This window comes from Meles meles, chromosome 13 (genome assembly GCF_922984935.1).
Source record: "Meles meles chromosome 13, mMelMel3.1 paternal haplotype, whole genome shotgun sequence".
Taxonomy (NCBI): domain Eukaryota; kingdom Metazoa; phylum Chordata; class Mammalia; order Carnivora; family Mustelidae; genus Meles; species Meles meles.
Window position 1 is genome coordinate 39728382 of NC_060078.1, and position 16797 is coordinate 39745178.

General features: G+C 49.2%; 1 protein-coding gene across 2 annotated transcripts in view; it reads left to right on the top strand.

Moving 5' to 3' along the window:
• Nucleotides 1–16797, top strand: part of SH2D4B (SH2 domain containing 4B) — an 84818-nt gene that overhangs the window by 45707 nt on the left and 22314 nt on the right. The window contains exons 5-6 of one of the 2 annotated variants that reach the window (XM_046027852.1): nucleotides 10903–11119; nucleotides 13064–13191. In XM_046027852.1, the coding sequence (XP_045883808.1) occupies nucleotides 10903–11119; nucleotides 13064–13191 (345 nt within the window). The remainder of the gene's footprint in view (nucleotides 1–10902; nucleotides 11120–13063; nucleotides 13192–16797) is intronic. The other variant, XM_046027853.1, reaches the window with a different exon arrangement.

A 16797-nucleotide genomic window follows, 5' to 3' on the forward strand; every position in this document is an offset into this window, starting at 1 on the left:
AGTGAGGTTGTTTTTCTAATTTCTTTTTTGGGCAGTCATTGTTACTGGATAGAAACACAACTGAAGCTCATATGTTGATTTCGTATCCTGCAACTTTACCAAATTTGTTTATTAATTCTAACAATTTTGGGGCAAAATATCTAGGGTTTTCTCTACGTAAGGTCATGCCACCTGCAAACAGGGACAATTTTTACTTCTTCCTTTCTGATTTGGATGGCTTTTACTATTTTTTGCTTGCCTAAGTATTCTGGCTAAGACTTGCAGTATCATGGTGAGAGAAGTGGTGACAGTGGGCATTCTTGTCTCGTTCCTGATCTTAGAGCAAAAGCTTTCAACCTTACTCTGTCGTGTATGATGTTAGCTGTGGGCTTGTCATGTTTGGGTTTTATTATGAGGTTCATTCTTTTTATACCCGATTTGTTGTGAGTGTTTATCATGAAAAGATGCTGAATTTTGTCAAATGCTTTTTCTGCATCTGTTGAGATAATCAGATGATTTTTATGCTTTTTGTTAATGTGGCATATCATAGTTACAGATTTGTGGGCACTGAGCCAGCCTGGCAATCCAGGGATTAATCGCACGTGATCATGGTGTACAGAGCCTTTGCAAAGGCCCCGTGGAGGAAATGGCACTTGGTTTGGGGAAAGTGGGGAAGCCCAGAAGCAGAGCAGGGCCTCCGGCAGAGGGAGCAGCACTGAGCAAAAGCAAGGTCATTGTGTGTGTAGGACGAGGTATGTGTCCCCACATGGCTGCAGCCCGAGGTTCACGGTGCACAACGGTGAAAGTGACAAAGGTAAGACAGGAAAGAGCTAAAGAAGAATTCATTCGTTTAAATTCAGGATGGAAGAAGACATAGGAGGAAAAAAAGGCAGGACAAAGCTTTATCCTGCAAAAGTAGTGAGCAGTTACAAAGTGAAGTCACATGAGGCTGCTCTCGTGTGGGAGAAGGAGCACTGGACTGGGAGTCCTGCCCTTGCTCTGTCACTGACTTGAGTGTGTGTGACTGTGGAACACACCATTGTGTGTGACTGTGAGCTAGTTTGTGCTCAGCTGCACGGTTTCTTCATTTGGAAAGTGGAGGTAATCATGTCGGGTTGAGGCTTGTTGGGAGGGCAGAGTAAGGGTATAGTAAGAGTCTTTTTATAGCGACATGATGAGGTGGACTGTTAGGGGCAGGGCGGGTGTTTCATTAAGGATGCAGAGCGGAGATCGTCGGGCCCAGGAGCTGCCTAACTGCAAATTAATGCACCGTGTGGCAATGGAAAGTGGAAAAACCTCCAAAAGACAGAGAAAAGGTGATAATGCGGGCCTGACGATGCTGGTTCCTTATTTTACGCTTCCTTAAAGAATGATGAGCTAAACTCTGGAGGCTGTCATTCAAAACCAGCAAAGCCATTCTGCACTCAATTAATTTAATATGAAAGATTATAGTGGGCCATTAATCTACTGGGAGCAGCAGTTTTTGATAAAACACCTAAATTAAATTCTCCGAGTTAGAAAAAAAAAGGGGGCATTGTTTCCTTTAGTATCACTTGAATTCAGGGTCCGTTACGTCAGTTCAAATAGCAGAGCAGGCTCTGGCCTCTGAGAAGCTTTGAAAATCTCAGGCAAAATTTCATTTAATTAATTCTCAACTGCAAACTTGTAGGAGTGTGGAGTTAGGTGCTGTCTAGTTGCCCAGAGATTTGGAGAAGAGCCAGCATGACTTGGTAAATGATACTATCCCAATATTGGGACTTGTTCTCATGAACCCTTCCCCTCCCTCCTTGACTGTGTCACTTTGGTGTGACTCCTACCCCACCATGTGTACTCTGCTTGTCTCACCCTTTGCTGTGTGCTCAGAGTCCAGGGGAGAAAAATGTGTGCTCGGGCCCAGGATGGAGTCCAGCTGTGTTGGGTCTGTTCTCTTTGTTCACAGAAAAGAGAGTGCTCTGGAGTCTGGGTTTAACCTGGGTGATTCTACAATGCCGTGCGCTGGAAACAGGCAGACCCGGAAAGGGGGATGCCGTGTGGTGGGGAGATGGGGTGGGGCAGAGCTGAATGTGGGGCCGGAGGGAAAGATAACACAAAACAGGGTCTGTTCCGTGCATAGACGGCCTTGGAAATGGAGCAGCATCTCTTTGGACAGAACTAGTAGTGGTCTTCCTTCAGCTCCAAGTGTCACGTAGGGTTGATTTTACAACTGAAAATAATGCCAGCCCAAGTCCCCATGTGCTCGATTTGTATCCTGCTTGGGCTTCTCTCTTTTGAATTGCTCAAGAATCTCTGGGGGTTTTCTGTTGTCCCAAAGCAGAGTCCGGGGAGCATTCTGGTCTTAAGGAACCTCTGATGTTGTGCCTGGTGGCCACAGGGGGTCACTGTTGGCAGCCATCAGGAATTGCTAGAGGGACTTGGCGGACCATGACCTCAGAGGCCTTGGAGTCAGGGAGCAGAGAACATTCCTTCCCTTGGCCTACATTTAGCTGTGGGTGAGCCTCACTTTCTTTCCCTGAGGCTCATCTCTCAGGGTCCATCGTCTTGGTGCCAAACCCACCTGTGGGTTGGGTCCCCAGGGGTCTGTGTGCATAGACTTCAGTATCTGGATGGCCTGTTGTCCTCCCCCCGGGGTCAGGAAGCTTCCCCGTTTCACAAAATTTTCATTTTCTCCTGTTTGCCTGACCAGAGCTCCTGACACTACCCAGCCCCTTCCTCTATACCAATTCCCCACCTCCACTCCTTTCTGTCTTAAGTGGGACGGACCCTTTCTAAATATATGATACTTAATGAACTTGTACTCTGTGCCGGAGCTGTCCAGGACCCTTCCATGTAATATTTCGTTTACCTCATTTACAGAGCAACCCTATGAAGTCCCCATTTTACAAATGGGGAGATAAAATATAGATATGATAATTGGAGTTGTCCAGCATCACATGGAGTGGAAAATGGAGACGTTAAACACAACTGCCCACATAAACAATTTAAATCTTTATGGGAGCATTTACATTTTATATATGCACATATATATTTGTATATTTGTGTATCTCTATGTATATAAATATATATTATATATTATATAAATATACACATTAATAATATATAATAATGTATATTATATATGTATATATAAATAACATATATAATGTATAGAAATAAACATATATTTGTGTGATATATATGATTCACTAATTTTCAGAAACATTGTATTATTCATCCAAGGCAGGACTCCACACGGACACTGCTTCGAAGCATTGGGTTTCTCTGTGGATGTAACTGGATCATCGGAATTCTATAAAGCAATGAGTCTTTTTTTTCTGGACGGTGGGAGAAAGGGCCCAAGGAACCATGGGCAAGTTCTCTAGAGAGGGGTCTTATGATGAGCAGCAGCTAACGATCTTCTAGAACTCCATGTCCTCCTGGGATCCCACAGTCACCTGCACCTCAACACATCTGAACCTCAACCCCCCCTTCCCCCAATGGGCTTTATCACCTGGCTGCCAAGGGTAGAAACTTGGCTGTCGATCTGGTCTCTCCTTTTTGCTCACGATCAACCCCCAAACTTACCAAGGGGTAAGAATTCTACTTCTTTCCCGTTCTTTGAATTTACCCCCTTCCACCCCATTGCCCTGGTACCATCTGAACATTGACCCCGTGGCTCTTCACCTCCTTCTCTGTTTTCCAAGCCTTCGTTCTTGTTGCTGTTGAGATTCTTTCCCAGCACTACAGCCAAACCGATCTTCAAGAAGTGGAAAGAGCCTCCTGTTCTCCTGCTGAAAACGTGTCAGGGGCTTCCAATCACCCTTTTGTAAAGCATCAGAATTAATTAGCCAGTATTTACTGGTTTCCTAAATGGGCTTCCCTGTTTCTGCATCCGCACCTCTTGCTGGGTCTGTAGGGGAGCTGCCCTGCAGCCATGCCCACTCACCCCAGGAGGGATGCCTGAGCTCCCTCTTGCCCCTGGGCCTCTGCCCCTGAGCCTGCTCTGCCCAGAAGACCCTTTCCTTGGCCTCTATTGGTTGAATCTCATGTGTCCACCAGGCATCAGTTCTCCAACACAGTTCCATGGTTTGCTGGCGTGGTTCCCTTGCCAGACGGTAAGCTCTCTGAGAGCAAGGACTGTGTCTTGTCCATTGTTGTACCCAAATCTCCTAGTATCAGCTTGGCAATCAGCTGTTATGCTGACCTGGTAAAATTAGAAGATGCTGCACTATATCATCTGCCAGAAATTGTTACATGTGTCCAAATCTATGATGATCACGCAGAGACTGTGCCCCCTGGAGGCGTGCAATGAGCAGCTTTGGTCCTGCGCAGCACAGAGTGGGCATAGAGTGGGTCCTAAGGACGCAGGTGCTGAATAGATGTGCACGCCCTGCCCGACTGTGTTAGAGTGTTAAGAACTCTGCCTCTTGCAGTGACTGGTCTGGCTCGATGTCTGCAGCTCTGTAACTGCTTGCAGACTCTGCCAGGAGGAAAACCAACTTCTGTTTTTGCTCTTCGGTGTTAGAGAACTGAGCAGTGTTATCTTGAGCACAGATAAGGACATGATTCTAGAGCAGTCTGGCAGTTTTGGCAGCCATTGGATAAGGGATGGTACTGTCTCATGGAGGGAAAACTAAGACCCAGAGAGATGAAAAGTTGTCCCGGTCTAGACAGTTAGGAGTCAAGCCAAGCAAATGCCAGCTCTCTCTACTCCCCTGAGCCTGTAGCAGCTGAAGTTTCCAGGTCTGATATGGGAGAGTTTGGATTCCAAAGCCTGTGGAACTCCGGGTTTCTTCCTGAGCAGGAGGGTTCCAGGCTGGGCCATCCTGGAGGGTGGTGTCTCAGTTCTGGGAAGGTGGCCCCAGGCCAGGCAGGTGTGGGTGCCTCCCTGAGATATGGGGTCGGAGCTGGAAGGGACCTTCCCCTTATCTGCATGGGATAGAACTGAGGGCTGAGGCAGGGACACAGCTGGGTACACATCTTGCTGATGGAGACACTTAGCTATACTCTGGCTGCTGCTGCTTCTTCTTTATTTATTTGAGAGAGAGAGTGAACATGAACAGGAGAAGGGACGGAGGGAGAGAATATCAAGCAGACTCGCCACTGAGTGCAGAGCTCCACTTGGGGCTTAACATGGGGCTTGACCCGGGGCTCGATGCCACGACCCTGAGATCATGACCTGAGCTGAAATCAAGAGTCGGACACTCAAGTGACTGGGCCACCCTGGTGTCCCTCTGCTCTGGCTTCTTAATTCTCAGCCCAGTGCTCACTAACCAGAATGTTACAGAATGTCCATTTAAAAAAAAAAAAAAAACTGTGGTAAGATACACAACTTAAAATTTACCACTTTACCCATTTTAAGTGTACAGTTTAGTGGATTGAGTACTTTCCTATTGTCAGAATACCATCAACCCCCAGCGTTCCCTTCCCCTCCCCCTCCCCGTTTCCAGAACTTTTTCATCTTTCCAAACTGAAACTCTGCCTCCACTGAACAGTAAGTCCCCAGCTACTTGGAACCACCATTCTGCTTTTCGCTGTGTATTTAACTATCGTTAAGTACAGTACATGGGGGTAGCAGTGAACTCCTAGGGTGTCCTTTCGTGTCTGGCTTATTCACTTCGGAGACTGTCTTAAAGATTCATCTGCGTTGGAGCAGGGATCAGAATCCCCTTCTTTTTCTTCTTTTTTTAAGATTTTATTTATGTAATTGAGAAAGAGAGAGCATGAGCAAGAGCACAAGCAGGGGGAGCAGCAGAGGGAGAGGGAGAAGCAAATTCCCCCACTGAGCAGGGAGCTGGAGGAGGGACTCCATCCCAAGACCCCAAGATCATGACTTGAACTGAAGGCAGATGCTCAACCGACAGGCAGACACCCAGGCGGCCCAGACTCTCCTTCCTTTTTAGGGCTGGGTAATTTTCCACTGTACGTGTATATCATACTTTGTTTACCCATTTCTCCTTTGATGAATATTTGGGTTGTTTCCACCTTTTGGTTCTTGTGACTCATGCTTCTGTGAATATCGCTGTACAAAAATGTGTCCGAAGCTCTTCTTTCAATTCTTCTGGGTGTATCTCCAGAAGAGGAGTTCCTGGCTCGCATGGTGATCACATTTAATTTTTCTGGAACTGCTATCCTGTTTTCCACAGCAGCTGCCCCACGCTCCATGCCCACCGATAATGCACCAGGATTGCGCTTTCTCTTTACCCTTGCCAACACTTGTTTTCTGTTTTTCCTAATTAAACAAGTTAAAAAAAATAGCTACCCTCATGGTAGTGTCTTATTGTGCTTGGTCCACTGTTGGATCTCTCAAGTCAGACTTGCTTCTGAAGTCTTCAGGGTTTTCCCACGGTCCCAGTCATCTTTATGGTGTTACTGGGAGATTATGGTCTTACCGGGAGCCTCAGTCTCCTGCAGGAAGGAGAGAGGCAGCTCTGGATCCTACCTCAGGAGTGGGGGTGGCCGTGCTCCCCCTTTGTCCTGTGCACTGTGCTGGCCCTCCCAGTGCCTGCTGGACAGGCCCACGGGGCATCATCTCAGCCAGAGTGCGGTTGGGGGAGGAAGCAGGTGACCGGGGGTGGGTCCTCATCTCCACAGCAGGTCCACTGGGCCACGCGGAGCGTCTCACACTTGGCTGGTTCAGGGCAAAAAGATACTCGTGGCTACTCGTATGAGTATGGGTTATTTTCACTGCGTTAGCGGGAAGAAACCCCATGAGTTTTGGCTGAGGGTATTCGTGGCAGATTCATGGGATACGGTCTGAATCCGTTCCTGATTCCGAGTAGGAACTAAACCAATCTTTGAAGATTTTCAAGTGCAATTTAGGGTGAGCTGCTTGACCCCGAGCAGGTTCCCTGTGATCGATCCACAAGGGCGTCTCTTCCTGGACTGGCCATGAACTCTGGTTTGGACCTAGAAATACCAGGGCTAATGAAAAGAAACATTTTAACTAACCCTTAACCATGGTGCTTAATGTGTCCCTGACATGGTTTTAAGTGGCTTACATTAGCTCCCTCCATCGTCATGACAGCTTTATGAGGTAGGGACTGCGGTTAGCTCCCTTTTACTTAGGAGGGAACGAAGGCCAGGCTGATGAAGTAACTTGTCCACAGTGGGAACGTGGAGCTGGGATGTGGACTGAGGCAGCCCGGCTCCAGACTCGGGCTTTGGGACATCTGAAGAAAGGATCAACTCAGGGGCCTGATCGAACAAGACACCGCCTTTCCAGAACACTTCACGGTTTATGGTGTTTTTATGCTTCATTTACTCTTCATGACAACTCTGTGAGGCAGACATTCGTGTCATTCTCATTTTGCCCGAGAAGGAAACTGAGGCCTAGAGGCGTTCGGGGACTTTCCTAGAGAAGCCAGATGGCGTGTGGCAGGCACGTGCCAAAAAGGGACCTGGCCTGCTCCTTTGGTGGGAATAAGTCGGTGCAGCCACCGTGGAAAACAGTATGAAGCTTCCTCAAAAAATTAAAAACACTAAAAAAAAGAAAAAAAAATAGAGCTCCCTTTTGATCCAGCAACCCCACTTCTGAGTATCTAGCGGAAGGAAATGAAAGCAGGCCATTGGAGAGATACCTGCCCTGCTGTGGGCAAGTCGGCTTTATTCACAGCAACCAAGCAAGATATGGAAACAACTTCAGGGTCTGCCATTGGATAAGTGGATAAAGAACATTGTGTGTGTGTGTGTGTGTGTGTGTGTGTGTGTGTGTACACACAGCCACACAATGAAATATTATTAAACCATGAGAAAGGAAGAAATCTTGTCATCTGCAAAAACGTGGATGGACCTTGGGGGCATTAGGCTAAGTGAGATTAGTCAGACAGGGAAGGACAAATACTACTTGACAGCACTTGTATGTTGAACCTAAAAAAGCCAGACTCACGGAAGCTGACTAGAATGGTGGTTACCAGAGGCGGTTGGGAGGGTGGCGTGGAATGGGGGAGTCCAAGGGCACAAACTTGCAGCTGGAAGATGAGTAGGTTCTGGAGAGAGAAAGCCCGTTGCGATGATGGTCAACAATAGTCAAGAATGCTGCATTATATACTTCAAAATTGCTAAGAAGCTAGATCTTAAATGTTCTCACCACGAGAAAGAATTATGGGGGGGTGATGGAGGTGTTAGCTAAGGCTGTGGGGGCAGTCTTCACAATATATGAATTCGCCAGGTCAGTTAGATGTCAGCTCAATCTCAAAAACAAAATAGAAACATGCCAGGGGAGGAAACAACTCAGGAAAGCTGTCTTGGAGCCGCCCTTGACCCTATGTGCCTCTGTGTGGGTACCTTTCTATAATCAGAGCTGGTCAGCAGCTTAGTTTCGCCAAGGCTTGCTTCCTGCTCTCAGCATCGGCTGCTCTCTCAACCCCGAGAACTGTCAGTGCTGGGCCCTTCTGGCTGCCCTGGCTGCCCGTTCCTCACAGCTGCTCTGAGTGGCTGAGCACAGCTGCCCAGGAAGGGTCCGCAGAGCGTGGGGAATGTGGTAGAGCCAGAGCGCAGAGTGGAGAGGAGATCAGAAGCCATTGGGTTGGGGAGGAAAGGGGCAGGCAGGACACCTCTTAAGGACTGGAAGAGAGGGTGTTGTCCTTTATCCTGTGTGCCCTGGGGCCCCCGAAGGCCTTTGAGGAAGAGAATGGCTGGATTAGAGCTAGCCTTTAGGGCTGGGTTTCGTCTCCGTGTGTCTGATGGCTCAGGGCCTCACCTGGCTGAGTTCCAACAGCTTGTCTTCCTAGTTGGCCTGTGGCTTCCCTCTGCAGCCTGTCACTGAGTGTTAAGGTCTCTCAGGGGCTATAAGCTCTCAAAGGTCCCTGGCTTTTGTAGGGCACTGGCTCCTGTGTTTAATTTGCTGGCTTGTGGCTGCAAAGCTCAGGCCCAGGCGTCCTGGCCTTCTTTGACCCTCCCCTGGCAATGCGAGGCAGGCAGCGTGGTGGTGTTCGTAGTGTCTGGAATGTACAGATGAACCAGCTGGGCACCAAACGTAGATTTCTCCCTGGGATGGCTTCTTTTCTCTGAAAAACTCCTACTGACCTTTCCAGATGCTTCCACTCTTTGGCTGTTGGCTCCCTCACAGAACATGAGGGCCTCTGCCCCTAAACCCTGACAATACTTTACCTGTCCCAGATTTCATTGTGTTAAGAGATATTTGTCTTATTTTCCCAGGCAGGCTCTGAGCGCCTCGAGGGAAGGGTCTGGTCTTTGTTACGTCTGCACCCCGCTCAGAGTTCAGTACTTCACTGGGCACAGCCCTCCAAGACTAGCGATTGCCTGTTGACTGACTCCTGTGTATTTCGGCACTGGGATATAGCAACGAACCTGCCCTTGGGGGGCTCACCCTACTGGATCCCTTGCATGTGACCTCCACTTCCATGAATCTTTCCGAAGGACAGACTTCAAGCTGCCTTCCTCAGAGCTGGGGAAATGTTCTATTATGTTTCAAGAAAAGGCCTTTGACAGCTTGAGAGGCAGAAGTGCTCTCGTTCAGGATAAGGGCTATTTAACTTGTATCCTCTAAACACAGGTCTCTGGTGTTGGTTGGTTGTAGTAGGTGTTTGCTACACGTGTGGGATGGAGTTGGAATACGAATGGACTCTGGCTAAGAGCTGACTCCAGGAGGAAGGGGGACCTGCCTGGCCCACGCGGTCACCAGTCATGCACAGTTAGCACATGTCCAGCTCCCAGAGTTCTCTACAGAAAGAATTAGATATTGGAGGCAGATAGGAGCCTGACGAGATGCAATCAAGACTACAAAAGAATTAGTTTTAATGCTAGCCCTCGCCTCCAACAGGTTGTGTTCCCTCTCTTGGCATTTTTCCAGTTCCAGGACTCCTGTTTGAGTTTCAGAAGCAGCAGCACACAGATGTCTTTCTGAGGCCACTTGGCTGAGACCAGGCCCTGCCTTGGGAACACAGAACGCTGCAAGGTTGGAGAGAGGGGCATCTGGAGTTCGTGGTCTGCGAGTGACCAAGCTACCAGAGGAGCCTCTCTCTCCAGCATGCTCATCCAGCAGCGGTCAAGGCCACTGCAAACCTGAGAAAGGGCACCAGAACCAGGGCACTAGGGTTTCCAACACCTCAGCCTGTGGGAGCAGGAAGGAGGGCTCCTGGCTTGGCCACTGACCCAGCTGGGCAGGTTCCTGTCCTTCCTCGGGTTTCAGATTCAGTGTGAGCAACATGAGGAGGTGGGACTGGAGGGTCTTAATGCTTTTTGTGGGAAGGAGACGGGGCTCTGGTGTCAGGCGCACCGGGTTTCAAAGGAAGGGAGCATGAGAGGTAGGGTGCAGGTTGGGGGGAGGGGTTGCCTGGGTTTTAGAACCAGCCGCGCTTGGGTTCCAACCCTGGCCCTGCCCCTTGTTAGCTGTTTATTTGGGGGCAAGTTATACCACCTTCTGGATGCTGGGTTTCTGATGTAGAAATAGTGATGGGCCCTCCACGCTGGGTGGTGGGGGGAATCACCTGTAATGAGATATTGCAGGGAAAGCATAGAATAAGGGCTTAGTGAAGAGAAAGCCTCCAGTCAATGTGGGGGATGGCAGTAGTATTTGGAGATGCTGACCACCTTGACAGGTGTCCTTGAGGTCGGCCGGTGGTCACAGGGTTTGAGCAGCTGCTCTAGGCAGGGCACCCCCAGAAAGAAACCCATATAGAGCTATATATTTCCATCCAAAGGTTTCTTGCTCATTCTGGACTGGGGCTGCAGGAACAGGCTGATGAACGTAACCTGTCATGAGTGTCCTCCCTCCATGGCAACAGACAAACCCAGGGCTGTTGGCCAGAGCTGTGCCTACCTGGCCGTTCCTGGGCTCTGAGCCTCCATGTAGTCCCTGGGGGGTGAATCCAGGTGAATCATGGGACTCTGGGTGAGTCCTGGGGCTCTGGGCCCAGTCCTGGCTTGCTGGGTGTATGGCCTGGGTTGTGGGTCTGGGTGAACATGCTTTCCACCCCTTTCCAGTGCGTAGGTCCAAGGCCGCGGACGAGGAGAGGAGCCGCCGAGCTCAGCGCGCCAGGGACGAGTACCGGCACCACTCACTTCGTGCCATCCAGAAGGGCATGGTTGCCGGCCTCAGCTCCATGTTCCGAGAGCTAGGCCAGAGCCAGGAGCAGGAGGCCAGACTCTACCACCACCTGCCAGGCGCCGGGCTTCCGCCTCCCCTTGCCATACCTGTCAGGTGGGTCTAGGGGACTTGAAAAATACATCGTGGCTGGGGGCTCCAGTCCCTGTTCTGCTCCAACAGCTGTGAACTTTGGAGCTAGTCATTTCCCTGCTGTGAGCCTCAGTGTTTAAATATGTGTAATGGGCCAGAGGGAGAGAGTGAGGAGTCTGGCTGGAGATTTCTAATAGCCCCAGAGTTCTGGCAGTCTTAACATTTTGGGGCCTAGGATTCCTTTGAGAACCTAAAGAAAGCTGTGCATATGAAAATATCCAGAAATGTTTGCACATCATTTCAAGCTCTTAAAGTTCCATAAACCCCAAGAACTTGTAATATAAGACCTCAAATGGGTTAAATATGTCCCAGCTGCTTGGAAACCAGGGCTGGCTACTCTTTCTAACCACAGGTAGTGCTGGTGCATGCCTGGTTCTGGTAACAGGCTTGTAGATGAGCGTGGCTGAGCCCTGAAGGTCCTCACACACACTGGGGTCTCCAGAATGGTTCGGCAAGGACACTTAGGTGACTGCCCATCATTCCAGAACCCAGGGTCAAGAGGTTGCCTGCGGCCTCTCCAGTTTCCACTCGTGCCCACCTTGGGCCAGCCCCGGGGTTGGTCCCCCACACCTCCATCCTTGCCGAGCAACTACTGCCCCATCAGGGTGGGTGGTAGTGCCTGCTGGGTCCCGAACCATGGTTTGTTCTGAGTTCTGCTTTAATTGGGATTTAGGATTATTCATAACCCCTCTTCGCCCTCTCCCTGAGGGCTAGGGAGGGCTGACCATGCCTGCATTTCTTCCTCCCTTTCTTCTCCCCTTCTCTCCCTCTAGTCCTTCCTTCCTTATCATTTATTCGATTCACAAACCAGGAAGTTTAAAAAGAAATATGGAAAATGGCTGCCTCCCATTCCTGCCTCCACCTTCTTGGATCTCCCTGGCCCCGTAGGGGAGCCCTGTCCTCAGTGTATGTGTGCCCCCCAACCCCAGTTCCTTTGTGTAGTTGGTGACATGAAAAGTCATAGCTCTCTCTGTTTTTTCCAGAAAAGTTTGCATGTTATACACATGGCTCTGTGTCTTGACTTTTATTTCCATTTAACTGTATTTTGGAGGTCTTTTCATATCAGTTCTTAACTGTTCATTTATTGTTATTTTCATTTTTTTTAAAAGATTTTCTTTTTAAGTAATGTCTACACCCAATATGGGGCTCAATCTCACAATCCAGAGATCCCATGCTCCACTGACTGAGCCAGCCAGTCACCCTGGTTATTTATTTTCTTTCCTTCCTCCCTTCCTTCCTCCCTCCCTTCCTTCCTCCCTCCCTTCCTTCCTTCCTTCCTTCCTTCCTTCCTTCCTTCCTTCCTTCCTTCTTTCTTTCTTTCCTTTTTTATAGCTGCATTGTATTCCACTCCACAGATGTGCTTGGGGTAATTTATCAACAACTCTGTTAACAGACATTGGAGTTGTTTGAAATCTTTGGTTATGACCACAGTGCCCTTAATGAATAATGTTGTAGATGTTCATTTTACACATGGGCTGCCCTGGGAGGGAGGCTGATGGGCCAGCCTCTCTGGGGTGTCTGGGTCTGCTGCTCCTGGTGTACGAGGGTCACCAGGGCATGAAGTAATTCATGGATGCTGGTGTTTGTGCCCTGCAAATTCCAGAGGGAAAAAATGCCTTTTCTCTCCCTCAAACACCTCCTCCTATCCTCTTTTCTATTCCCAACCTGTGTGGCTTTTTTGGAAGCAAGCAATAACAGTGCTCTTTTGGGGAAAATAATAATAGCTGGTGCATTAGTCCTGGCAAAGTGCCTTCATGCACCTCGACTCATTGAATTCTCTCCACAGGCATGAGTGTGGTTATCGTGCTGATTCGTTCTCACAGTGGCCCTCCCTCCCCTCTCCTGCCCGCCCCTCCCCCTTCTCCCCCCCAATCTCCCAAACTCTCCACACTTCATCTCTCTTCTCAGCAGGACCTGGGAGCGCCCACTGAGACCTGTCTCCAGAGAAGTCATAGTCCGCTGGTTTAAGGAGGAGCAGCTGCCTCGCCGAGCCGGCTTTGAGAGGAACACCAAATCCATCGCCCCCTGGTTTCATGGTAGGATGGCTTTTCGGGCCCCTGGGTCAGACACCACCCATCTGCCTCCTTCTGGGGCTGGGAGGAGGTCCTAAGGGACTGCTGTCATCAGGGCGAGTGGAGGACTTAGGACTTTGCCACTTTTGCGCTGTCCCCACAGAGACTGGCCAGTCTCCCAGAGTTAAGGATCGGCTCTCCTGGGTCACCTGGGGGAGAGTGGCGTGGAGGTGGGTCCTATGGCTGTCCTCTGTTTGCTCGTTGAATGTACTGAATTCAAGGCACAGATTTTGATTTCCGCAGGGCATGAGCCAAAATGCTGAGTGGCATCCATCAAGGCCTTAGGGACCAAGGCAGACATCTTGGAGCAGGATCCCGGGGGGATGGGATATCACTGGGGATTCTGAATGTGCATTCATTCCCCTCTCTGTGCTGGGGAAGGACGACCATGATCTTGCCCACTGCTCCCTCTCACAGCCTCCTTGGCCATCAGGGGCTCCCCGGAGGCGTCTTCTCTATACTCACAAGATGGGGAGCTTTCCCTGCACCGGGAGCTCCTGGTGGGCAGGGCCCACATCCTGTCGTCTGCGCCTGCATCCCAGATCCTGACCATAGGCAGGCACACAGCAGGCTTGGCACAAACACTTGTTGGTTCGATGACAGAAGAGCTGAATGAAGCGATCGGAGTCACCCAAGCATGGAACGGGGAGTTGGGAGGCTCCCTGGAAACGTCTAACTCCTCATTTTCCAGATAAGGAAACAGGTCCAGATTGGGAGAAAGTTTTCATCATATCACCAATAGCCTTATAAAGTCAAGCTCAAGAATGTATCTCAAGCTCATGATCCCAGTCCAGGGATCTGAACCTACAGAGGCTTTGAACCGGGCAACAGGACTGTGATTTCAGCAGACTTGCTACAGTGAGATAGGAGTCGTTGGCCATCAGCCTCTTCTGTACCAGTTAACTGTTGAGACATAACAAGTTAACCCAAAACATAAGAGCTGAAAACAGATAAGCATTTATTGTTTATTCATAATTTTTTTGAGTCAACTAGGTAGTTCTTCTGTTATGAGCCAGGCTCAGATGATCTGAGCTGAGCTTACTCATGTGTCCCCAGATGGTGGGCTGGTCTCCTGGGTGCTGGCTTATCCACGGTAGACTTGCCTGAGACATTTCCTCTCTGCTCAGAAGGTCTCTTGTTCTCCAGCAGCCTGGCCAGACTGCCAGGTTTCTCTGGATAAGTTACATGCTGGCCTTGCTCCTGGAGTCTTCCCTCCCTTATCTGAGCTGAGCCCAGGTTTGTCTGAGGACTCCCCTGGTCAGAGTGGATCTTTTCTGTTGTAATTAACGCCATCAGACCCTGACCTGCCTTTGCTTCACTTCTGCCTGCCTCCTGGGAGCTCGGCCAGCCTCCACCTTGGCCTGTGTCTCCCTTTGCAATGTGAACTAGCTCCCCGCTTCCTGGCCAGCCTCCATGTGTTCTCAGTTCCATCCGGGTGGAGAGCTGCCCTCAGTGTCATGACGGGCCCTCTAGACCGTGCCTTTCTTACGGGCTAATGCAGAGGCCTTCACAGGCAAGTTGTGGGCATGGCTCCAGCTCCAGATAAGGCATGCAGACATCATACAGGGGTGAGCAAGGCCACATGCACCTTTCTCCCCATCTGCAGGAGCCCGAAGAGTTTGTGAGCTATTGAGTGTAGGTGGTAGCTGTACTATAGGTGGGAAGACTGAAATGTAGCCTTGTTCAGGGACTTTCCAAGGTCATAAAGGTCACAGAGACACTACCCAGCTCATGCAGGAATATCTTCACTGGTCTGCCTGTTTCACTTTGGCTTCTCTACAGTGTATCCTTCACACAACATCCTGAGACTATTTTAAATATAAACTAGATCCTGCCAGTCCCTTGCTTAATACCTTTATATTTACAATGAATTTCAAACTCTATGCTGGGGCCTGTAAGGCCCTAGATGATGGTCCTGCTTCCTGTTCCAACCTCATACCACAATTCTCCTCTTATTCATCTTGCTTCCACAGCTCTGGCTTTTTTCCTCTTCCTCAAACAAGCCATTTTCTTTTCTACCCCAGGCCCTTTGCACTTGCTTTTGATCTGCTTGGTATTGCTCTTTTCCTAGCTTTTTGCATGGACCATGAATTCTTATTTCTCCTCAAATACCCCTTCCCAGAGAGTCCTTTCCTGAATCCTTACCTAAAGCATCCTTTGCCAATTTCTCTCAACTCACTATGCTCATCTCTTTAAGAGTGCTCATCCAGTTGATACTTATCTTGTTATTTGCTTTTGTTTGTTCTCCTACCTGAATGTAAGCCTGTGAAACTAAGGACCTTGTTCATTTTCTCTGAATGCCTAAAGAATGGATGATGGTGGGAATGAAGTACTGGGTTAGATCCAGTCTTCCCAGTCCCAAAGAATAGCCATCACTTCTCCACACTGGACCCTGGTAGGTCTGGTAGGTGTGTGGGTCTCCTGAGGGTCTGATGTGTGAGGTTAAGGGGGTGCTGTCCACTTGTTACCTTCCTCCCCCCTCCCCCCACCTTCTCCAGGCCTCCACTTATCCTACAGAAGGATGGAGAGATTCCTTATGGCCCAGAAAGAAAAGAGTCAATGTTCATGGGTTACTGAGCCACACATCCACAAAACCGACCCTGGGGGATTCCCTGCTTCTCACTTCTGTCCCAGTTATGTAGCTTCCTTTGAATTGCTGCTTTCCTTTTCGTTCATCCATTAGAAGCAGGGAAGGACATCAGCGGCATCTCAGGCGCCGGCGCAGTGTGGCTCTGAAGCTCTGTGGGGCAGGGACCCCGGGGGCTCTGAGGTGCTCCCGGCAGCTGGCGGCGAAGGCATGACAGAGGTGCTCAAATTCATCTCTAGCTTTCTTTTCTATCCTGACTTAAAAAAAAAAAAAAGTAATTTTTATATTATCACAGAACAAACAGAACCATGATTTAAGTCTCATAATTTATGTAACTGATTTCATGTTCTCTTGACAGTTCTATCATAGAGCATGCGGGAAAGCTGCTAATACACAGATTGGAGCTATTTAGTGACAAAGTTTTTATTGATCTGTGACAGAATGAAAGAAAAAAGGCTCATGGACGGAGGGTGGACAACGTTCTTTGCTTGGAAAGGACTGTCGTATTCTAAGATGATATCCTTTCCTCAACTGTAGTGTGAAAATGTTCTATCTTTTATGAATTGGTGGTGATAGTGATAGTAAGCGGTAGTTATTTTTATGTATTGCCTTGGCTCGGAAAAGCAAAAAGCTAGCATCCCCGTGTTGGTTTCTAAACTCTTAAGAGTAACTTTGCTTCATACCGAAACCCCCAAATTCTGGAAGTACTGGTACAGTGCAGCCTCTCCCCCCATGGAGGCATTCCCTGATGGCATCCTTTTTTTTTTTTTTTAAAGATTTAATTTATTTATTTGACAGAGAGAGAGAGATCACAAGTTGGCAGAGAGGCAGGCAGAGAGAGAGGAGGAAGCAGGCTCCCTGCGGAGCAGAGAGCCCGATACGGGGCTCGATCCCAGGACCCTGAGATTATGACCTGAGCCGAAGGCAGCGGCTTAATCCACTGAGCCACCCAGGCGCCCCTCCCTGATGGCATCCTTGAATGC